Raw genomic sequence first — 24,000 nt, forward strand, 5'->3', positions numbered from 1 at the left:
CCAGTATGCGACTATCCATTATTTCAGACAATTGGCAACACTAATTGGCTATCATAAAATTGTTATATTTTTATGATGATTACATCGTTCGCCTGAATGATTGTGACGAACAAAATTCGCGTTCCGCTGTCTGAAAACACAGACAATGGTAGTAATAATCATTATAGTGACTCTTTGTAATCCTTTTGTTTTGGTTAACAGGTCGTGTAGAACACTTGAAATACAAGAAAGAAATTTAATGATTAGGTAAGTTATGTTAAAATTATTTGGTATGTCAGATGTTTTTAGTGTAAATAAAGTTTTATTTATTACATCTATGTTGTCTTTCCTTCCTTATGTTGGAAAATATTTAACAGTTTTCTCAGTTTTATGTTGTAAAGAGCTAATTAATTGTGGAAACTTAATTGAGCCATGTACTACTTAATTTACTTTATTTTTATGTTATTCATTATTGCTGGTATGTTTCCCTTAAAAATTCTATAAATAAACGTTCAATTTCAAATGACTTTTAGTATCCAACTATTTCTATGATAGTAACTTTATGGATTTAAATGATGACCAGACCTTCAGGTCTCCCTCAACAGAGCGAACCCAATCAATCATGTTGACCAACACTCACGTCTGATTATACTTTTACAAACAAAAAACATTTGATGTGGGATTAAAGTCTAAAATAGTATTATTTCTCTTACAGATGACTGAGTTTTTGGATGGACTGTTTAAAGATTGAAATGTAAGTTTAATCTTCTAGAATAATAAAAATACTTGCATGAAGCCACTGACTTTGTTCTCATTGATTTATTTTTTCTATTGTTGGGGATTTATAATAGATCTTTTGAACAATCATTAAATGATAACAGATTTCTTGCCAACCCCATTAATTTTGCAATTAATTCAATTTAAGAAATATATGTTTATCTACTGATATAATGATTTTAAAATGATGACTAGACCTTCAGGTCTCCCTCAACAGAGCGAACCCAATCAAATCATGTTGACCAACACTCACGTCTGATTTATTATTAACAAACAATAAATTCAAACTTTTGTGTTAATCGATTTTTACATTATTTATTTTTTTGTTACAGATCCTAGAAAAATTATGTGCAAGAATATCTGCGCAACTTTAATAATACAAAGTGAGTATGAAAATTATGTAAGATTCATAATTTAAAACTTGTTTTAAAAAACATATAAATGGCTACATATTGTTATCTTGTAAATAGTTATAGTCCAAAATGATGACCAGACCATCAGGTCTCCCTCAACAGAGCGAACCCAATCAAATCATGTTGACCAACACTCACGTCTGATTATAATTACTGAATTTATAGGGCTTAAAACAATAATACGATTTTTACATCCATTTTTTTTTATTACAGATACTAAGAAAACAGAAAAATCGTCACAGTCATCCAAAGGATACCCATTGCTGAACACAGAACTCTCACCAAGATTTCCTTTCCAAACTGTTGAAGATGACCTGCTTCTGACACCTAATAATGTAAGTATGATAATATGTTGAATATAATATAATGTACTATTCGCAATTTGAAAATTATTTTTAATATACAATAGATATTTTGTACAACATGATGACCAGACCTTCAGGTCTCCCTCAACAGAGCTTGAACCCAATCAAATCATGTTGACCAACACTCACGTCTGATTAAAACTAGAGAAACGTAACCAAAATTATTTACTAGAAAATTGTATTAACAATCTTTTATTTATTTTCAGATCATCAATTGCATTGGAAGTCATTAGAAAGAGAAATTTATAATGTAAGTATTTTGATTATGCACAAATTTCTACTACTTTTTACATATTACCATGCATGCAGATACTAAATTAGGTATCATAAAAGTAAAAACTTTCTTTCTATGACATGGGATATCATTGGGCATCGCAAATCTATGTCGACGACGATGTCAAACTATCTTTGCTTTGTAAATATGTTTGCTATTTGTTATTATGCTGGCACCACACTTGTCAAATTTGAGCAAATATAGATATAAGAACACAAAGTCGATATTGTCTTGCCAAAAGGTGCAAATATTTGGACGAATACGCCAAGTGTAGTGCCAGCTTCAGATAAAAAGCTACCAACCGCCGCTCATCACGCGTTTCGTTCCTATGGGTGTGCGTTTCGTAGCGCACGCTTTTAAAAACGAGACGCAGGGCGCAGGCGTCGCCTCCTCGGTTATATAGACTCACTACAAGATAAACTAAACTGCTTGAAAATTGCTGTATCTACTGCCGGTTTCTAGGCCACTCGGAAGTCTTGTTTTTTGCATGCTTACAATACTGTACTGTATCAGATCAAAGATTGAAATTGGGTTCGTTTATTTAAATAATGGCCGTTGGGGCGGCGTCGTTATATATAACAAATTATCTAACCTTGTGGCTTGTTTTTATTTTTCTGGTGTTATGTAGTTTACACACATTCAATTTTTCACATTACGTACAATCGAAATCTACTTTGTATTACAAGATTTTGTTATTGTTCCAGGTACATAGAGTGCACTAAGAAACAAGAATGGAATCTTTATGCATTGGCCAAAAAAGCTGATGAAAATAAAACCCTGGTCTACCTTACTGAGTTAGTAAAGCACCTTAACTAACATACTGAAGATGCTCCAATGCTCCGAGACAGCCTAAATTCAAAATAAAGCTTGCTATGCTCACAAAGCATTGAGTATTGTAACATCTTTACAAATTATCCAAATGGTACCATATTACCTTGAGAAAGGAAATAAAAGATATGAAGTGTCATATTTCCCATCATATGTATTAGTGCAGAATGGGAAACAAGACTGCTACATAGAAAAACAAGACATGGCGATAACTGAATGCGAAGGAAAACTCAAACTCCGATCAATTATGAATGTTACTTTATAGTCATTAAAATTGTTCCCCCCCCCCCCCCCCTGCCAGTAAATGGGGATATCACGGTGCATCTGGACACAGCAATTGCAAATAAAAAGGGACAGTGATAGCTGCTAAACTCTAGTTTAGCTCAATGGGATACTCAAACTAGAAACCGATGACCACTTCATGTACCTGGGTTCTGGCATTACCAACAACGGATCTAGCAAAGCTAATGTGGACACTAAAAGCTAGAGACCGCCATCGCGTAGATGCCTTTGAAATGTGATGCTGCAGGAATGCACCAAATTCTATGGAGGGCATTTAGGACCAACCTCTATCCTCGAAAAGCTAAAGCTTGACAAAAAACCGACGCTCTCCAAAATTTGTCTGAGGAAAATCCTTGAGTTTCTTAACCATATCGCCCGCAAACCAGGTCATGACCTCCAGAAATTGATAATGACCAGACGAATTGAGGGCAAGAGATCGAGAGGCAGAATTCCAATGCGCGGAATCTGATCCGCACCATATTCAACATTAATTTAGCTGAAGCTGTTCAAGTCGCAGATGGCACATCTTGCGCGAAGAATTGTTTCCCTAATGACCCACTACCTTGTGCTTTGGGGAATCGCTGCAAGGAAAGTGGTACTCAGTTCATACTTTACACATCAGAAAGATGAAAGCTCCTGACATGACTGCGCTTTGCGGCAAATGTTCCTGTTACTACAGCCGTTGTTTGAATAGGCGTTTTTAAAAATTAAGTTTTTTGTTATAATATATTGTTTATCTATAATAATAGATATTTAAAAATAGACTATAGTATTATTTATATTAGCAATATTATCAAATAGGTATTGGCTTCGATACTTCAAAATATGCATTCAATAGTATTGATAGGTTTTGGTTAAAACCAATAGTTTTCACAATATTAGGTATCTCATTGTTCTGAGAATATTCATACTATTGAATGCATTACTATTACAATAGTATCAACAGTATTGGCATGTGAATAATATCGATGGACCATTGCTCTCACCTTCACTATCGATAGATAATCGATAATCTATCAATAGCTGATTATTGATATGCAACAATACACTAAACTACTTGTTTATTCCAAAATATTTACTAAGAATGACTATAATTTTTGCCTGACGCTCAAAGTGGGCATAAAATTGGTAATTTAAGGTGGTAGCTCAAGGTCCATTTTCATACATTTTGTTTCGGCTTTAATCTGGGTAACTAAACAAGTATTGGCAAGTAAAGAATTTAAATTCACGTCTAGTTAGTGATTAGTTCTCGCAGTTGAAGAAAATGTAAAAATAATTAATAATCATGGATATTTCTGCCTTTAAAATTTCGTCATATTAAATTTTAAAGGCCGAAATATCCATGATTATTAATTATTTTACGTTTTTCTTCAACTGCGAAAATAACTACCCTACCACTAATTCGGCATTGTCATTGCCTATACCGAACAGCTAGCATATATTTGTTTAATATATTACGCAAGCGTATCAACTCACCTCACCCGGAAGTTGTGCTTTGCAAACAGACATTTAGAAAAAAGTATTTATTATAATAAAAAAAAAAGTTTAAAGACTTTGAAAGAGTTTTATTCATACATGCCTTTTATCTCCGAGGAGATAAGGTAGAGGAACTAATGCACCCACCGTTCACCATGTTGTGTAAAACATTTGAAAGTGTGATTGGAGGCGAACTTACCTGCATTTTGGGTAAACTGGGCTTATACTAAATATAAAAACCTAATATCACTGCTGGACCCTGGATTGGAACCCGAGAGCTCAAATGCAGTATACATTACAAATCACCACCCAAAACAATCATGAATTCTTAGCAGTTGGCAGTTATCTTAGAATTTGTAACGAGGGATGGCGATTCTTTCCGAAAAACATCTTTTCGTAAATCGATTCTAATCGATCTGAGAAATTAATTTAGTCAAAAAAATGATCTAAAATATAATTTTTTTTATAATCGATATATTTTCCGATTTTTCTTTTGAGTTCCTATTTTAGAAAATGGGAAATAAAAAGGTCTCCATAATATTCAATCTTTAATCATTGTAAACTGTTTTTTACCTAACTATGAGGTATACAAAAAGACATTTATTTCAGAAATTGATTAATGACGACCTTCGTAGTAATTTTATAGCTCGATAAAGTTAAATTACAATTTTTCAAGGATGCAATATCAATTTTCTGGATCGATTCAGTACTACGCATAGATTTAAACAATAGGTATTTTTGCTCCAAAAAACCGATCCTTTGCTTGATATGGCTATTAATAATATGATTGAAAGCAAAGAGACCAGTAGGTCATTCGCTTTACAACTTTAGCTTGTGAGGGTTTTCTTTGTGTAATAATAGATGAAAACAAACAATCCTTTATCATAAAACAGTATATTAAGCTATAAGAAAAATCGTCTGCGCGAAGTTTCCATCTGGTGTCGACGGCCTGCGATGATCCATTCGTAATCTCCACGCTTGGAGTCGAATGTGCCCTGCTGCAGCGAAATCAGCTTGAGTGTGAATCTGGGACCCAGCTCGCGCAGCTTGGCGCGTTTGCCGTCTGAGGTGAACTCGTATCTGGGAAATAGATAATATTACATTATACATAGCTTTTAAACAATATTATAAGCACAAATAAAAACTGTTTTTGTTTCTGATTACTTACACAGGAATTCTATAAGTGTCTCAATAAATAAGTCTATTTTACTTGATTAATAATAAATATACTTAGGAAAATAGTGCCAAATCTTAGCTTTTTCTTCTATAAATAACATTTACAGTTTCTAGGTATTCAGCTATAAATATTATACATTGGTTTTAATAGATGTAACTGGTTAGCTTCGGCTCCATAGATAACTTATACAGCTATGCCATCTTCATTCCCTATGTATAACGCAATGTGTAATATTCACTCTCAAGTATTGTATGATTGATGACCTAACGATGTCTTCTGCTACATAAACTACCCACCGATGATGCCTAAAGAATATGTAGTCGCGTTGGTTGTGGAAGGTGACTGCGCGCCGGCCACGGAACTGTGGCTCGTAGTGGAACAGCGCGCCAAGCATGCGCCCCACCGTCAGACCCAGCCGCGTGCTGAAGTTGTTCAGTATCACCTGCCGTGTTGTCATTATAAATTACATATAGCTCCTTAAAATCTTATGATAGAATTTTAGTTATAATATTTGAAAAATGTGTTGACAAATACTTTATATGAACTGACAGTCAGCTAATGCGCACAATTTTGCTCACCATACATTATGTGTAATTAAGAAAACACTTCATCCCCTAAACAGGTCAAATCTGATCTGGCATAGGGCTCAATAAGCTTGAAATAAGTATATGTTAAAATAAGAATAAACTGTTGACTGGAATTATTATTTGCCAATCATCAAGGAAACAACATTGAACCACAAAAGAGTAAGGTAACAGCACCCACCTCTGGCCTATGAGTAGTGATTTCTTTATAATCCTTCCTCAATTCTGCAGTTATCTTACAGCTGGAGAGCCTGAAGTGGGCCGTGGGTCCGTCTGGCAAGTGGATCAGTAGGAAACCGTTAGGCTGCTTCTGATTCTCATTTACAATGATTACATCTGTCACGTCTTCCCGGATTGCTGACTGTACTATACGTTTTACTGATGACCTGAGTTTAGAAGTAATGTTAATTAGAAAATTTAAAGATATTCAAAATATATGGAGCTTTTGAGCCCACGACATGCAAATTAATCTCAAATATTTACAGCAGTAAGACGGTAACAATTTACAGATTTATCGGTAACAAAACATGTTATTTTTTTCAAAGATGTGTATGAAACCCTAAAAATCTGACTTTACACACACACACACACACACATGCTTCACGTATTTATGCCCGAAAGTTTATGCAGAGGCGCAACCAGAGCACCCTCTTTCCGCCAAGTGTGTTCTATCCCATGATGTAATAGAGGGCGAGTCTATTGGCATATTCTACACTCCAGCAGCCTATACTGAGCAGAAAAATCCAAATATCACTTTGCTCGACCCTGGATTCAAACCCAGAACCTTAGAGCACTGCTGTACTGAAATTCTGACTTCACTCCAGGGCCGTAGCTAGGGGGGGCATTGAGGGGCAATGCCCTACCTTAAAATGCTAATGCCCTACCTTAAAATACTAATGCCCTACCTTAATAATCAACAAAATTGTACATTACGACTCAATGAATATATATGGAGCAGCGGTTTCATTTCACGATTTGGAAGTTGGTCCCATAGTAAGAGTTATTCGTATTGATGGGTGAAACACCCTCTTTCGAGATTTATGGGAATTTTGTTACAATCTGTATATTACCTTAACAATTACATAAGTTAATTAGCCTTTTTTTTTTTTTGCTCATCTTCACATTTTAAGGAAACCAAAAATCGATTGAGCAGATCAGATCTAGTGACATTTTTATTTCCGCCCTGCTTGTAAAAACAGCTGCCCTACCTTAAATTCAAGTCTAGCTAAGGCCCTGCTTCACTCCAAGAACAAACTCATGCAGCTAGATCTGCAAGCTCCAATTTAAAACTAAAAATATAATTGGAGTTTCATCTTCTGAACAAATCAAATCTGATCTGACATACGGCTAGATCTAGTCTTCCTGTCTGAAAGATTTCTGACTGAAGTTTATTTCTATTTTAATAGAAATAAACTTCATACAGAGATTATAACTTACTAATCATCAAATAAACAATACCATTGAACCACAAAAGCTAGTAAATTTATTACACTCACCTCTGCCTATATCTAGAGATAGAGTTGGGTATGATCCTCATCAGCTCTTTGCCAAATATCCTAGTCTTATTGTGCGGGTTGTCCGAGTATGTTATAAGGACTTTTGGTTCATAAGAATTCTGGTAGTATGAGGACAATTCGTCAAGTTCCATGTCTTTTTGTGCCTGGAAAAAATAGTTATAGCTATTGCTTGTCACTTTATACTTATGTTGCTTTTATAAACTGCATTTACAGACTGAGAGCCCTGTATGTTTTAATATGATGTCATTTGGCTAAAATATAACAAATTAAGTTTTTTTTTTAATATGTAAAAGCCATCATTATTCCCTTTTTGAATTATGGATGTTAGACATTTTTTTTAGTTACAAAATTTGTTAATATTTGCATTACCAATAATCATACTCTTATGATTGAATTTTGACTTGAATGTTTTATTTAGATCCATAATATAGACATCTTAGTAGTTCAATTAATAAAGTATTACCTCTTCCTGCTCCTCGACCTCCACATTGGCCAGCATAGTCTCATCCTTCTCTCGGAGTGATTCGAGTGTGTGGGGTATCTTTTTTGGCACGTCATCTCCTTCTTGTTTCTTCTCTAACTTACGTCTAGACATAACATATTTCTTAATTAGTCTAATAAAAAATCATTTAATCTATGACTGTACTAATTAGAACTAATTTACGTAGGTTTTTCGTGAAACCTTTGCTGCTTTATAGATGATTTACTAGATTTACGTTTACATATATGTTTCAAAGGGGTAAATTTTGACGGAATCTAAAATATTAATTCACTACTTACCGTCTTTCTTCGTAAAAATACAAAAATTAAACAAGCAATCCACATTCTAACCATACTCACTTTTTTTTATCCTTTCCGCGAGCCATTACTTCTGTTTAAATTATCACAAATAACCCAATAAAGACTTCTAATACTTTAAGTGTATTAATATTGTTATTGAAAACTTTTTTATCTAAATTATTTTCACGCGGTCATTTGATAAACACGCTCACGCTGTTAATTTATTTTGACAAATGACAGATGATACTTGACATCGAAGTTTATGCTACAGGCTGTATGGCTGAGAGCCTTTGCCTTCTCCTTAAGGAGTAAATCAAACCAAAAAAAAAAAAAAGTTTATGCTACATATTGACCATAAACAAAGCTTAATGTGTGGATAAAACAATTTTAGCCATAATATTATATTCAATAATAATTATTATTATATTGAAGATTAGCGACTCGCCCCGGCTTCGCATAGGTTTCATTAATTATCATAGCCACATAACTTCAAGTGGTATCTTTACCTAAAAAATCCTCTAAAATGGCTTCAGCCGTTTTGGAATATATAGGGCACACTATTATTGAAAACATTGAGGAATGGTAACTTGCCGGTTCAAGGTTGATCCCAGCCGAGGATCCCAGCTAGCATATTACAATTTATAGGTAATCAAAAGATCAAACACAGTCAATTAAAATTCCTTTTATTAAAATCCATATCGCATTGGAATGAGTCACGTGGGCGTACATCGAGATTGCCTATATTACATTACATATATCAATACTATAAACCATAATTTGGCGAGTCTACCAACTCGTAAACCAGGTACATTAGTTCAACTGCACGTCTTGGCGGGCAAGTTCCAGCAACATAGGATCGTCGAAGAACTTGTTGATGGAGACATCTTCGCTGAGACCCTTGCGCCGGCGCGTCTTGATCATGAACTCACGGGCGAGGTGCGTGGCCGGCTGCGGCTCCAGGGGTCTGCAAGGAAATGCTAATTAGAACACATCACTGTGAGCATATTACGAAATCTTAACACTTGCTGTAACCGTCGTTAAATTGCAAATTAAATTAATTACTATGGGATGCTGACCATGACCAATTCAGTGTGGTGACTAGTAATATAGTTTGTAATAAATATAGGTTGCAATATAACGATAAGTACTCGCAAGAACAAGTGCTTCTAAATACAATGTGCCTTATAAGCTCATGTAACTTATGAGACCGCAACCCACTCACCGTATAACAATAGTCTTGTCTAGCGGGTCACCAGGAACTATCTGCCAATGGTGGAACACCTGCAGGCAGAACGCCTGGCCTTGCGTGTGTGTGCGCAGGTCCGTCTCGAAGCCAAACGAGTCGATGGCTGGCACGAACGCTTTGATAGTGTACAGCGGGGAGCCGGGCACGGGCGCGTCCTGCGTCACGTGACCTGCGGACAGTACACTACATTGAAAATAGTATAATATGGAAGTAAAAAATATTGTGTGGGAAAGATGATATCGAGGTTGACTATAATTTTACCTCTATAGCACAGATAGACTGTACTATAAAACAATGTAAAGTTGGCGAACACAAGAAATTTTATTTTTATTGACGAAATCAATCCCACATCTCTATATTAAATCGTGTACAAAGGCTCACATTTATTCTGCTTTGGCTACCACAGGTATGCTCAAATATCAACATCTATTTTCTAACAGTCAATTCCCAAGAGTACACATTACCTCTCCTCTTGGCTAGCACTGTGTAGACGGCGGAAACGCAGTCAGCGGGCGCCTGCACCTCCACGAACAAGTACGGCTCCATCAGACGAGGCGTGGCCATCAGGAACGCTGAGTATGCTACCTGTGGATAGACAATAATGGGAGAACTAATCATAACGATTTTCTTGTCATGTTATTGTGTACTTCGCAAATTATTTATATTGGAAGCAAAAACTTTCTCGTCTTTTGTTATTGTATTACGCCTTCTATTCTTTCTTGAAAAACAAACCTACTTTGTACAAAGACTAATCCAGTATTGTACAAAGTAGGTCTAAAACAACAACCACATTTTGTACAGTCATGCACACAAAATTTTGCTAAAAGATGATTGATTGAGAGCAATTTCCCTGTTATAATTAAATAAACTTACTCTTCTCGCGGTGGGTATAATTTGTCCGCCTCCTCTGTGCAGCGGCTCCTGTGCTATCACAGCATCCAATATCTTAAACTTTACGTTTCGTATTGGCTCCTCGCATAATGGACCTTCTCTCGTACCCCATTGAAAACCTGTAGATAATTTAAATAGAGTATAGAAGTAATTGATCCACTGGTGGACAGTGCTGCTATGTAAATACATTCATTGATCCCAATAAGTTTGTTTAAATAATTTTACTTGATAATAACTTAGGTATTTTAACATTAAAAAGGTTGGACTCAAAACCGTTTCTATATTATGGTGCACCCAAGTAACGTAAAAAAAACTCTTGTGACTAATAGTGGCGAAAGGTGACATTTTCCAAATGGGAACCCAACACAACATATAGATACTAATAGAATAAAATAGTAAATGCGGTCTGCAAATCGTTCTAATAATAATTAGATTCTGTATAAAGGGAAGTCGGCAGGAATCTGGTGTCTAATAAAAGTGGAATAACCAAACTGACCTTGTACAATGCTGTCTTTGACGGAGGCGAGTAAATGTTTATCGACCTCTGAGGGCAGCGTGTCGTCGACTAGAATGTTGGGCCCCGTCGAGTCCGGCCCGAACGCCCATATCGAACGCGCCGCTAGCAAGTCCCAATCGTATCTGAATTGAAAGATGTTCAATCATTAAAACAATCGATAAAATATTGACGTTTTTCTTAGATTCTAGTTTTTCTGTAATAATTAAGAGGTTTTAGTACTTCACATTGAAAAGCAATTGAATGCAAACATACTATATTTACTCATAGAAAAATTCATAGACTCCATTCTTGAAATGTTGCTATTGCATGTCATTTGTGCTATCGACTTTACGTGAAAGAAATTAGTTAACAACCTTCAGTAACAATCCCCCACATCTCCTAATCTTTTCGATAAACAATCTCATTCATTCACTCACTCCCTAAGACACTGCACTCACTTGGTCTGGAAGAACTCGCCGAGCCGCTTCCTGTCCCACGTGACACAGACGGCGCCCGCCTCTATATCCTCGGCGAGTCCTCGCTCCAGCGGCTCCGCGATCATCGTCAACTTATTGCGCTTGTTCGGAGTCTCCGCGAAGCATTTCAACGATGACGTCTCTACTACGGTCTCGCAGAACGATACCACGGGGTCGGCAACTAGACAAAATACAGATTGGTGTTATCGATATTTTTGGGAATAGTATCGATGTTTAGCTCGATATAAAATATCGATATATACAACCCAATGAATAATTGAACATATTGAATATATCCCCATATACAGTACATGTTAGGGACTCAAGAAATGTTGGAGATCAAATCGAGTAATTAGAAAACCTCTTACTTCATATCCGAGATTTGTACCAACCAATACCCACTGTATGGGGAACCAGCCGCTGGTGAACCTACTACAAATGCTTTTACTTTGTACTACGTTTGGTGGTACCTTTGATGTCGATCTCTGAGTACATGTTCCGGAGGTCGTGCATGACGCAGTCGAGGTAGAGCTCGCCGGTGCCGAGGATCACGTGCTCGCCGGACTCCTCCACGCGCGTCGACAACAACGGGTACGACTTGTTCACCTGGACACAAAATAACTTACTTACCACGTAGGGCATAAGCAATAAGATTTTATACAAATACAAAATACGACTAGCATATCCCGTTGTCTGATGATAACCCAGATGAAACGGCATTTAAAGAGAGAAACAGTAGCAAATCCATTCCAATTTTGAATTACGTCGCACGACTCTAGGCACGTCATTGCGACACATTAGATGTTGAGTCTCAAAGAAATAATGTGTACAATGTCTATCAAGCAGCAATATCGAATATTGCTTGGCTGTAGGAATAGACACTGTGGTACATACAATCTACATGAACTTTTCATACGAGAGATCTATCAGAATAATCGTTCCACTCACCTTTCTTAACCCGTCCAACATTTTCGGCAGCTCAGAGGGGTTGACCGGCTCCACGGCTATCTTGACGACCGCCTGCGTGTTGAAACGCAGTGGCGTGAACGTGTGCAGCTCGCAGTCCTCCTCGGCGGAGACCAGCGTGCAAGTCTTCACTATGGGCTGGTCGATGCCCTCGATCAACGCCCAGGATCCGGCCGGCACGCGGTTCAGCTCCACCTGGCGGAAGGTACAGAACAGGTGTCAGAACACACGGCCTCTGCGTCACAATTTCGTCTTGGAAAATATTATCTTTAATTTTCGTAAGACCAAACACCCTCCTTACTTTCCCAATCTTTATTCAACTTTAGATTTGACAGGCATCTGTGAATGTTTTGGTAGATGTTTATTTAGAAGTCCATTGTTAAAATTTACAACTAGTATTTGCAACTAATTTCAGACCAGATATATAAAACTGTAGGTATTATTCGGTGCCTCTCACCTTGTACCTGGCCTCGTATATCCACAGGCGGCCCACGTTCATGAGGCGCGAGTCCTCCTCGTCCTGCGAGCTGTAGTTCTCGCCGAGCACGCGCACCGTCTGTCCCGCGTACAACGTGCCGCTCATTATGCGCGCTAACACCTGACAAATGCAATACCAATTACCAAATATACCAAAGCATATTAACATCGTGAATGCTATAGAGACGGGGATCGTAAGTGAGATAGAAGATAGAATTCTTAATAAGCCTGTTATCATCAACCAAGTACTAATCTCCATTGCACATCACTCTATAGAAGTTAGGGACATTAACAGCGAACCACTGTTGGCCAATTTATTGATGGTATACCAACTGCCTACTTGACGATCTTCTTTTAGTTAAAAGAACATATCACCTTTACAATTGCATGACAGTATTCGCTCCACAGTATAGTTTAGTTTACATTCAAGTTATTAAACACAAAAGTATATATTCTCTACAACTCACAAGGAAGAATGTGCAGTCGTCGGTGGGGTACATCTTGGTGGTGTGCGCGACGAGACGGCCGGACTGGTCGCAGGCGAGCATGTCGTCGCGCACGGGCCCGCTCGCGCCGCGGTAGCAGTGCGCCACCTTGCGACCGGACCCGTCCAGCGGCGACGGCACGTGACGCACCAACATCTCCACGAAAACCACTCGCGGCAAATATGTTTAGGTCACATGTTTATTCTGCAGATAACTTCACATTATAGCTTTATGCCGATTGAAGATAGTGGCGAGCGGCGTTGTTTTTAAATATATAGTTAAGAAAATGTGCAGAAAGTTAAAGTAGCTAACTTCAGCCCAATGTAACTTATGCATAAATTCAAAGACTTATATAATATGACTCGGTGTAAGCCCATTACAACATTCGACGGGCGTACTGAATTACTGTTAGTTATAGTCCGTTTTAACACCTTCACATTTTACATCATTGTCAATGTACAAAATACGTTGCCTTACCTGAAATCCCCAAAGAACCTGCTGCACACAAGCCTCAGCAGTGGTCTGACGTTGAGCTTGGCCTCCTGCTTGGTCAGCTTGATGCCCAGCTCCGAGAGCACCGCGGGAAGCGTGTCGTCCACGTCACCCACCACCTGGAACGAAGGACGAATTAGTCAAGTCATTAGGTTATTGATCTAAGCTGCACTTTTACGTATCTAGGCGTTAAAAGTCGCGCTATTGTGTTAGTTAAAGGTTTAACCAGTCTCTGCCACAGTGTAGTAGAATATGGCCAATATTTTCGAATCGCCATAATTAAACACTGTCATTCAAGTACAAAATTCCGGAACGCGAGAGCTCTTCACTAGTGACACATACTATTTTATTTGTTTGTAGATGTGTGGAAAATGAGGTCATTTTGTTTGCTTGCAGTAAAGAATAGTAGAGTAATCGGTCTAGACCTGTTGTGCATTGCAGCACCCCTACATTCTGGTTAATGTCACCCGTTTTAAAAAATCTCAAAATTGATAACTAACAAAATTCTTCCTACAAACCTGAGCAAATATCTTATAAAGCGGCTCCAGTATGAACTCGACGAAGCTCCTCTGTGCCGACGCGTGCGGCTGTTTTCTGCTGAACCGACGCGTCTTGGCGTTGAAGTAGACGTCGCCCCACAGCCACGCGGCCATGTCGCCCGCGCGCAGTCCCGAGTCAGGGTGGGCAGCCGCGTACATCGCCGCGAATGACTCCAGCGTGAAACACACGTCATAGAGAGAAGACGCGAAGCACACGTTACCTGTGAATATATGGTTTTGATTGTAACAAAGAAGGTATTATTATTAAAAATCCACAACAGCAAGACATCATACAAATGAATAAAACAATACTCTATGAAGCTTAAGCTAAAAGTTAAGGGTACACTGTGTATTTGATGCACAGTATTAATATCTTTCTGTACCTCTATGTGTCTTTACCAAATACTATACTATATTTATATTCTGCTTTATAGACAAAAGATTTCTTCCACATCCTTAGAAATACAAAACTAATTACCTAGCAACGGTGAGAACACGGTAGCCGGCTCATCCGATTATCTTGCGGCTGATGTGTCTCCAGCATGGAGTTTAACTCATCCACGATGTGCCGCAGCTTGTAGTACGCGTCGGCGGGCGGCAGCTTCAGCTCCAGAATGAGGCGGTCGATCTTGTTGATGCACAGCGTCAGGTGGACACGCTCCTGAACCGCGTGGCGAAGGAGACGCTCCGTGTTTAGTATTATGCTCTTCTGCCGCGCCCACGAATAGGACTGCACCTGTAGAAAAATAAAACTGTTTAGATCCATCGTGCTTTTTGGAATCAAAGGCCCTGTGCAGCATTTGTATTAATACATGATGTGAGAAAGAGTATTTTATTAAAGTTATGAGCAGAAATTGTGTGCACAATACTTAAGACCAAGATGGTCGGTACTTTTAATTTATTGTTTGACAAAGACAAACATTCTGAGTTATAATATTGTGCTAGGAAATGAAACTGGGATTAAGTATTGCCTGTTTGATAACAAATAATAACAATAATGTTAATAGCAAGGTATAGCAGGATAAATCATAAAATGCTTACCATCAGATATCCTCAAAGCAGCAGTCACCTCATCGCTGAAGTTGACATGTCCTGGAGTGTCCATTATGTTCAGCAGATGTGACTTCCCCTTCACATCCTTCAAGAGTAGAGTGACCGGCATGGACTTGATTGATACTCCTCTCTCTTGCTCCACCTAACAATGTGTCCGTATACCGCATAGGGATTGTAGTCTCATTGTTTATGGTGCCAGGGTGCGTTTGTCTCATGAGACAGTCCACAAATGATGTTTTACCTGGAATATAAAGGTATTAATTGTATGTAATAATTAAAAATCACTTATTGTATGTGATATGTGCTAAAACACTTTTAAAAGTCCTTCAGAGTAGTGAGAATCTTAACTTATGAGTTGGGTCTGTCAACAACCCATTCTACAACAAATATAGTTAAAAATCCAAATTCATCAGTATACAATCTATAATATTATGTATTACTTGATCTTAAATAAAAACCTAATATAACTAGCCTAATCTTTATTGGCAGCTTTAATAGGTAAATGCAATCGCCATTCTAAAAATTAAATGTTCATGCCCCATTCGCTATTCCTAATAATCAGATAACCTGTACCTATTGGCTTGGTTAAGTTATTTCATAAAAATAAGAAACACAAAAAAAGAGTCTCCAAAAATCTCTCACCATTATGCAAGTGTCCCATCAGTGTGACATTCCTCATCAAGTTAGTATTGTCCAGCATGTCGGCCAGGTATTCCATGTCATAATTTGTCTCTGGTAGCTGCTGCTCCTGCACCTGGAACTTCTTGTGCTTTATGGGCTCCACCAGCGGTTTGTCCAGTGCCTGCGTGTCCTCCTCCTGGACTACTGTCTCTACATCTGGTCCATATACTTCCACTGCTTGGGGATAGTATCTATATGGGAAAAAGGTATTTTTTATAAGAATGCATAGAACAGAAGTATAATTTTACAAAGTATTTAAAATGACGTATGACGTAGATTATAAAGCCTTTACGATAGAATTTAAGTGGTAAAGCCTTTACTGTCAGTAAAATTGCAGACTACAATCTCGCCTTGTTCATTAAAATTCTGATTTCCCCGTTAAAACCTCCATCAACTACATTGACAATAAAAGGTATTATCTTAGAATTGCAGCCACCATCATCACAGACCTTTTATCTTCATGCAGTACGACAGACATGGGGGCTGCTTCCGGCTCTGCATCAGCATCTTCGTCCTCTTCCATCGCTTCCTCATCGACATCCCGGTTATCCTGTCCGTAAACACTTTGTTCATCGTCAGAATCCGACTCTAGATCCGGCCCTATGTAATTACCAAACTCGTCGTACAAATCACCGTCCATCTTATCTGTATATCGACAATAATACTCTAAAAATTCACATAAAACAAATTCAAAACAAACACCGCTCGCTTTGAACGCCACAAATAAAATTATAACCTCAAATTTTATAGTAGAGATGTCATACCAGTCGATACTATCGATTTACATCATGAATATCATTTGAAATACCTATTCCTTATCAGTTTGCTCCACAGACCACATCATAAAAAGTCATGTTTTATTTCATTGCCTCTTTTTAGATAAAGGCAAAGATTTATAAATTGAAAATATAGCACCTAATGTCGTTAAAAACTATAATTATTAATAATTTGCTGGGGCCAAAACATCGCAATGACACTAAAGCCATAGTATCGAGACTTTTCTTATCCCTATCAAGAATGTGGCATAAAAATACCATTGGCAAATTAAAAACTGGCTAGCTGTTATGATTTCAATCTTAGTACTTAATTCACGTACGATAAAATAATAGCCACGTAGGCTATTATTTTATCTGGATTTTACTAATAATTTTGTAAGTTATATTAAGAAATATTTAGTAATATTTATTTCAGAACGATATGTTATTTATTCTATATTCCTTTATTTTTTATAAGTGCAACATTTGAAATGTTTATAGAATGTTGCCTATGATAATCTGACTGACAAGTTCTTTTCAATACAAAAATGGCTGCTGTGCAACAAAATTTAACAAAAATGGTCTCGGCGCAGCTACGCAACAAGGCAAACGAGTTTTTAAACTCCAGAAAACATGCTAACAATCTTGCCGATATACTGCAAATGTTCGAGGTAAGTTTATATAGTAATGTTTGCATACATTTACCATATTTATACTGCGTCATAGGTTACATTTCTAGTTTCTACTTATTTCTTTCAATTTCAGGCGGAGACGGACAATTATACGCCGCTTTTGCTCACAATCGAAGTCATATTCACCGAACTACTGAAGCGGGGTGATATGATCGAGGAATTTGTGCCACTGAAGCCAGCAGGTGAGCATATTTCCAAGTGGTACTAGTGTGATTTTGGCGTAAAAATATTGATTTTGTACTCTTACACCTGTCGAGATGTTAATTAAACTTGATAATGAGACATTTATAGCCTGTCGTTGAAGTGTTTACGTCGGTGCGACATATCAGAGAGACAGTGCAAAGGTATATTTTCGCAAATCACATTTGGCGACATGTGACGTCTTATTTGCTTATATAAACGTTCGATCGGACCGCGAGCGGCAGCCGTCTTGTGTAATTGTTGTCGTTGCAACACGAACCATTGTTTTCGAATACATACAAATTGGTTTTATATAAAGTTTATATAATTGTGGAGTTTTCGCTGCGCGGCAGGGTTCGTCCATCCATATTCCATTGTGGGTATAAGGCAGTGGCGTAAACATAGCCAAGGTCACGGCTGCACGTTCGGACACTCGTGTTTGTGTTTCATAATTAGGGTTGTCACTAGTACACAGACACTTGTTAGAACTAACATCTGTAACATCTGACCCAAAATAAACAAACATACTGAAGAGATTTATTATTGAATTTGAACTATTATTACTAATTTGATGAATGTTTTAGTAGTCTGAAGAATAATTTTATTCCTCATGTTGCAGTGTGTGTATATGTTTTTGTTCAGTGGTCTCAATTTAAATTATTTACCATTTATTTATGACAAAATGTATATGAATGCTAATTACATGAAATTTATTAGATTGACACTTGACATACAAATGAGATAAACATTTTAATTTATATAGGGAAGCACTTACATTATATTATATTCAGCTAATAATAAACTTAGCTGTAAATAGATAATACTATTAAAATGATGCTGCTTTTCATGTTTGTTAGTGACACTGACTACAAAAAATATAATGCATATTGCTGTTCATACTTTATTTTATCTCTTTCTAAAAATACAAATATTTAGAATTCTAGCCCACCATGGGCATTTACACTTTTAACATAAGAACAGTGAATTACCATATAAGAATATCAAGTAGGAAATTCTCTTTTGGTTATTTAGATATTATATTTTTTGTACAGTGTTAGATTGAAATAATTTATCGATAATAGTATAACATTGCCTAACCAGGATATACATTTTAATTTGCATAATAATAAATGAACAATAATAAATGAAAAACACATTATTTACCAATATAATTAAAATAACATTTTCCACTATTAATAAAACACAATTTTATCCTCTAATTAATTTTTAATTTTCTGCAACAAAATGAACTTTTGTTTTATTTGTTTATTAACTATGGTCTTTGTGAGTCACTTTGTTTATTCTTGGTATAAAAACATCTGATAACTAATAAATGTGAGTGTAAATAAGTTCTGACCCAACACTGTAAAAAAGGTTATAGCTTATGAGTAATAACTAAAATAAAAACCACAACATAAAAATATTTATGCATTGAACCAGCAGTCTAACACTCCTCAGCCGGCTCAACGTACTACACCAGACAGCATACAATAATACAAAATATAGAAAATACCTATTAATTAAATATTATTAGACTTATTTTACAGGCAAATCCTTAAATGTGTGGTATCATAAAAACATGATAATTATGAGTTAGAAACCGGGATCCTCTAGATTTCCAAAATACAGAAATATTGGACCAAATTAAAGACTTCAAAATATTAGTATCGTATTTCATAAACACCAGGATATTTGCTATTATGTATAAATTAAATTAAATTAAATTCAAAATGTATTTATTATTTTCCTAGTCTTAGTAAAAATAAAAATAAGAAATAACCACCACCAATGTTATGATTAAGTACTACTGAAGTCCTGAATTCGCACAACGATAGCATAGGAAACAGCAAAGCAAATAGGTACATATGATAATGCTTGTTTCATTAATTAAATCACAAATACATCCAATTGTATAAAAAAAACAAAGGCACATGTCATGTGGTTTTATTGAGCATTTATGAATATTAACTTCCCTTTTATATGTTAAACATTGTTCACATCGTATTTAAAGGCTTATTTATATAGTATGACTAGCTTTGGCCTGCAGGTCCGCCCGCGTGTGAAAGTTTTTCCGGGATAATGTTTTCCGTTATAAAAGTCACTCGCAATCACGTTACCCCGTTTTTGCAACATTTTTTATTACTGCTCCGCTCCTATTGGTCATAGCGTAATGATATATGGCTGTGGTTCCTAAAGATTTGGCATCTCTTGATAGTATGAAAATTTTATTTTCCTTTAAGCTTCACCATGAAAATCCAGAATAAAATGTAAATTAGTGTTAATCAAGGACTTGGCTTATCTGAGTTAAATAAAAAATCCATTCGGGAGTCATTTTCGAAATAATAAACATATTTACCAACTATTACACATTCAACTCCAACTGCTGGTTATGGGATACTTACATCCGTTCGGATAGCGACCACCATACACAAGATGGAAAACCCGCCATAGTGGCCCACGTAACTGTCGCGTTCTGTCGCGTCTGTGTAGGATCGGGTTTCATACAGGCCAGCGTAGCGGTGTCTAAAAACATCTCTTGTCAGTAAACTCTCTATCTGAAAAGGCTCCTGTACTATCAGGTGGTGCTGAGATCACTTTGCCATCTCGATTTAAAAAAAAAATTTCAACAGACCACAGTCCAGAAGCGGAGTACACAAGATGGCTGCGCACATGCTACGAGTCGGCACTCACGCGCACTCTGATCTGTATAAAGAACGGTCGCACGAACTCACGTCTGCAAGCACTGGTGACCGCGTGCAAGCTGCTGCAGGCTGAAGGAAGACACCCACTAGAGCCCAGTAACGGATATTACTTCCCTGCGTTCAGGCTCAAGGTAATGACTTAACTTACTGCGAAATTGTACTTGGAATTTGAATAATATGTTGATGTTATATTTTAATTGTATATCGACGGTTTCAATAACAGATCGCAATCTTAAGGTTCGATTTTTAAAATAAGATTTTGAGAATAAAGCAATCGTAATTTGTAAACACATTAAAAACTTTGTTCACATTGGCCCTTCGCGATAGATTGAAAAAAGGGTTTGGAATAGTTTATTGAAAACAGCGGTTAATTTACTATGAAAGTACTTAGAACTTAATTTTTTATTGACTGTGCCATACAAAAGAGGAATTAGGGTTTTTACGGGGTGATTTTATCCGTTCCCTCAAAATTATTTTGGCCAATAAATTGTATCGTAAAATGACGGGTATTATGTATACGACTTTATATAAAAATTTATATTGCACAGGTTTTATGAAGTTTATTGGACGTGTTTAAATGTATACTGTAGAAATTCAGATTGGTTTATTATATGAATGAATGTACCTGTTAAGAGACCGATGACTAATGCACTTAGCTGGTGGGAGGACCTGTTGTTACTTGTACCCGACTGCATAGCGACCACACACATGAGGTTGATCATAAAGCGTCTAAAAAGGAGCCATTTCTTGCAACAACTTTTTGATGCAAGTTTCGTCAGTCAATGTGTGCGAGAATTGCCATGCCATTGTATTTTTTTTACGGCCTTTCAAAAATCGTACGTGCGAGGCTAGAAACTTGCTCCACTTGATTTAGGTTTTATCATAACCAATTATGTACTTCCAATAAGTGACCAGCTAGGTAGACTTTTTGACCACAGATGAGGGATGCAACCTCTCTCGTTCATCAATAAATTATAGTATTATTTTCTTTTTTAATAATCGTGATGTATACTATATGAAATTCATTCAAATGAAAACATAAATAAAAACATTGCATCTTCTCTATTATGTATTTGACGTTTCGTAATTTGTCGTGTATTCAATGACGTGACGTGACAACGGAAGCTATATCTACAGCATAAATATATGTAAGATTATATTAGAAGAGCAAAACAACTATTACCAAAGTAAATTATAACAAAGGGCAGATATTTCTTGGCATTTCATGCGCAAGGCTATAGTCACTTTACCAGGATAAAGAAAACAATGCTCACTATGTTCAATTGCAATAGTCACTATAGTTGAATCTTAACCTATACCTTGTCAACATTAATTCTCCATTAGATACACCGTACATTCAATTTGTTAGGCGAGCATTTGCCATATCCATAATATTAGTTGCCAGACTTCAAGACACTGAGCTCATTCTCCGTAGATCGGACCACCAACAGCTAAAAAAATTTTAAAACAGTTGTATATTTGTAAAACGTAGATAGATATCCTAACTGAGTTTTCGGATGAACAATACCTCAGTCCCCCCCGTGTCCATGAAGGCTGCAAAGTCTTCGAAACGTCGGGAGAAAAGTAAAATATTAAAACCGCGATAAAATAAGTAAAATAGTTTAATTTAAATGTCTAACATTCGCGTAAACATAAATCATTATTAGTTGCCAGCATTGACTGAGTCCATACAGCTCGATTCTTGCCGGCTTTCCCTAATTTAGGTAAAATTTTATTATTAGAACGATTTACAGTCCAAATTTATGCACATTAGTACCTACTTAAACGTTGTCGGGTTAACTTTCGGAAAACTTCACCACTCGCCACTAACCAGTGGCGAGTGGTGAAGTTTTCCGAAAGTTAACCGTCCGAAAGTTAACGAGTTCGCTCTAGTTTAGAACAGGCAACCGCCTGTTCTAAACTAGAGCGAACTCGTCGGAGGGAATTTGGTTTAAGATATTTATTTCTCAAAAAGAATTATATTATTCACTTACATGAGAAATTATTTTTTAACTAATGTATTATATTAAACTAAAACTTCATTTTTGGCGATAATAACCGGACATAATAACAGAGTGAGGGTAGGTTTGTATAATAAAGAAATTATTCACATGATATCGAATATAGTACTGCATAGGAACCAAGTAACAAAACAAGTTTCACAGCAATGTGTGTAACTGGATATTGATGAATTTGTTAGTATAGTTGATTGTTGTGGTTCAGGGCATTACATCAGTATACTCATCTAGAAGGCGATGACTAATGCGCTCCACTTGTAATGTTATACCGCAGTGGATGTCCGACGTTTTGACTGCAGTATTATTTTAATGTCAGTAATGCCTAGCGTCGACTAGGCGCGCCGTGTTGAATATAAAAAAAAACCTCACGCCTTTATCCGTGATAGGGTAGGCGGAACTTCATCCAGGGCTATTTTTCATGTGCGTTCCATGTTACGGACGGATCAATCGCAAAATCGGACATAAATTCCAGATTTGGCTCGACGCGGGATTCGATCCCGGATCTTAAAGCGATGGTCGTACCGCAAACGCTACACAAATATGCCACCGAGGCAATTCAATAGAATCGAATGTGCTTTTAAAGCGCCTGCTTTAACATTTACTATGAATACATTATAGAAGCGCGAATCACTGCGGATACAAAGTAAATATGATATAATTCTGCTCAAATTGACGTTGGACGTAAAGTTAGTTATATAAATAGTTTATATTCCCACCCACTACTGTCGCAAGTCCTCGATTTACATTTGACTCTGATAAATGTTTTTTTTTTTTTTTTTTTAAGTACGGATATCACACAACATTCTAAAGACACCATTGTGGTACATTATTTTATAGCATATAGGCTTGCGTTTGACCACTATCTCGCCTGATGGTAAGTGATGATGTGGTATATGGTGGAAGCTTGCCTAGAAGATACCTATTCACTCGTGACTTGAAGATATCCATCGGGAAATATAGACACATATTTCCCGATGGATATCATGGTACATATTGAATACAAGTTATGTCCACAAAGTCGACATCTCAGGTTCTTTATTCTGTATCACTCATTAGTTCGCCAATGCGTGACAAGCACGTAACACAAAGCGTCGTGTTTAATCCAATATACATTGGCATACAGCGGGAATGGCGAACCAATGGCACGCGTACCAGTCCGTGACACGAACAACACGTGACAAAATAATTCGTGCACGCGAATAATTTGCTAAATAAAACATATTTGGGTCATAAAAAACTCGCTAAAAGAGTCACTCATTTAGATAAAACCGGTCCTGTATCGTACTTTACATGTAATTTCTGTCTGTTATAAATAATGACGCCATCCCTGGCATACAGTATACCATTCCACGCTATTTTCACGAAGATAACCTAACACGACCGAGTTACGAATTTCCAC

General features: G+C 36.9%; 3 protein-coding genes and 1 long non-coding RNA gene across 5 annotated transcripts; 2 read left to right on the plus strand and 2 right to left on the minus strand.

Moving 5' to 3' along the window:
- Nucleotides 1-39: 39 nt before the first annotated feature.
- LOC119191034 lies at nucleotides 40-3,990 on the plus strand. Its single transcript, XR_005113348.1, has 6 exons — nucleotides 40-246; nucleotides 695-733; nucleotides 1,089-1,139; nucleotides 1,383-1,504; nucleotides 1,741-1,784; nucleotides 2,513-3,990. It is a non-coding gene; the product is annotated as an uncharacterized LOC119191034 (long non-coding RNA).
- A 1,279-nt stretch (nucleotides 3,991-5,269) lies between these two features.
- On the minus strand, nucleotides 5,270-8,697 carry LOC119191051 (probable ribosome production factor 1). Of its 2 annotated transcripts, none has more exons than XM_037444833.1 (6): nucleotides 8,513-8,697; nucleotides 8,136-8,259; nucleotides 7,652-7,815; nucleotides 6,337-6,541; nucleotides 5,868-6,013; nucleotides 5,270-5,474 (listed from the first exon to the last, which is right to left on the minus strand). In XM_037444833.1, the coding sequence occupies exons 1-6, from the start codon at nucleotides 8,536-8,538 to the stop codon at nucleotides 5,297-5,299; spliced, it is 843 nt and encodes a 280-aa protein (XP_037300730.1). In that variant the 5' UTR covers nucleotides 8,539-8,697; the 3' UTR covers nucleotides 5,270-5,296. The 2 variants fall into 2 exon arrangements, with proteins under 2 accessions (XP_037300730.1, XP_037300731.1); XM_037444834.1 differs by having other exon boundaries at nucleotides 8,509-8,694.
- Nucleotides 8,698-9,118: 421 nt separating this feature from the next.
- Nucleotides 9,119-17,011, minus strand: LOC115449657 (116 kDa U5 small nuclear ribonucleoprotein component). Its single transcript, XM_037444766.1, is given in 19 exon segments — nucleotides 9,119-9,416; nucleotides 9,675-9,867; nucleotides 10,163-10,283; nucleotides 10,572-10,708; nucleotides 11,086-11,228; nucleotides 11,544-11,742; nucleotides 12,032-12,167; nucleotides 12,510-12,722; nucleotides 12,985-13,125; nucleotides 13,472-13,659; nucleotides 13,950-14,100; nucleotides 14,500-14,741; nucleotides 14,999-15,034; nucleotides 15,037-15,226; nucleotides 15,228-15,256; nucleotides 15,562-15,715; nucleotides 15,717-15,814; nucleotides 16,216-16,445; nucleotides 16,704-17,011. Coding segments are annotated over 19 exon segments (2,946 nt in total). The 5' UTR covers nucleotides 16,895-17,011; the 3' UTR covers nucleotides 9,119-9,262.
- Nucleotides 17,012-17,502: 491 nt separating this feature from the next.
- On the plus strand, nucleotides 17,503-20,714 carry LOC119191068 (nucleolar complex protein 4 homolog A-like; the record flags this gene model as incomplete). The annotated part of the gene is given in 3 exon segments (XM_037444939.1): nucleotides 17,503-17,680; nucleotides 17,775-17,883; nucleotides 20,512-20,714. Coding segments are annotated over 3 exon segments (435 nt in total), but the record flags the coding sequence as incomplete, so codon positions are not given.
- Between the last annotated feature and the right edge of the window lie 3,286 nt (nucleotides 20,715-24,000).

Source organism: Manduca sexta, chromosome 28 (genome assembly GCF_014839805.1).
Source record: "Manduca sexta isolate Smith_Timp_Sample1 chromosome 28, JHU_Msex_v1.0, whole genome shotgun sequence".
Lineage (NCBI taxonomy): Eukaryota > Metazoa > Arthropoda > Insecta > Lepidoptera > Sphingidae > Manduca > Manduca sexta.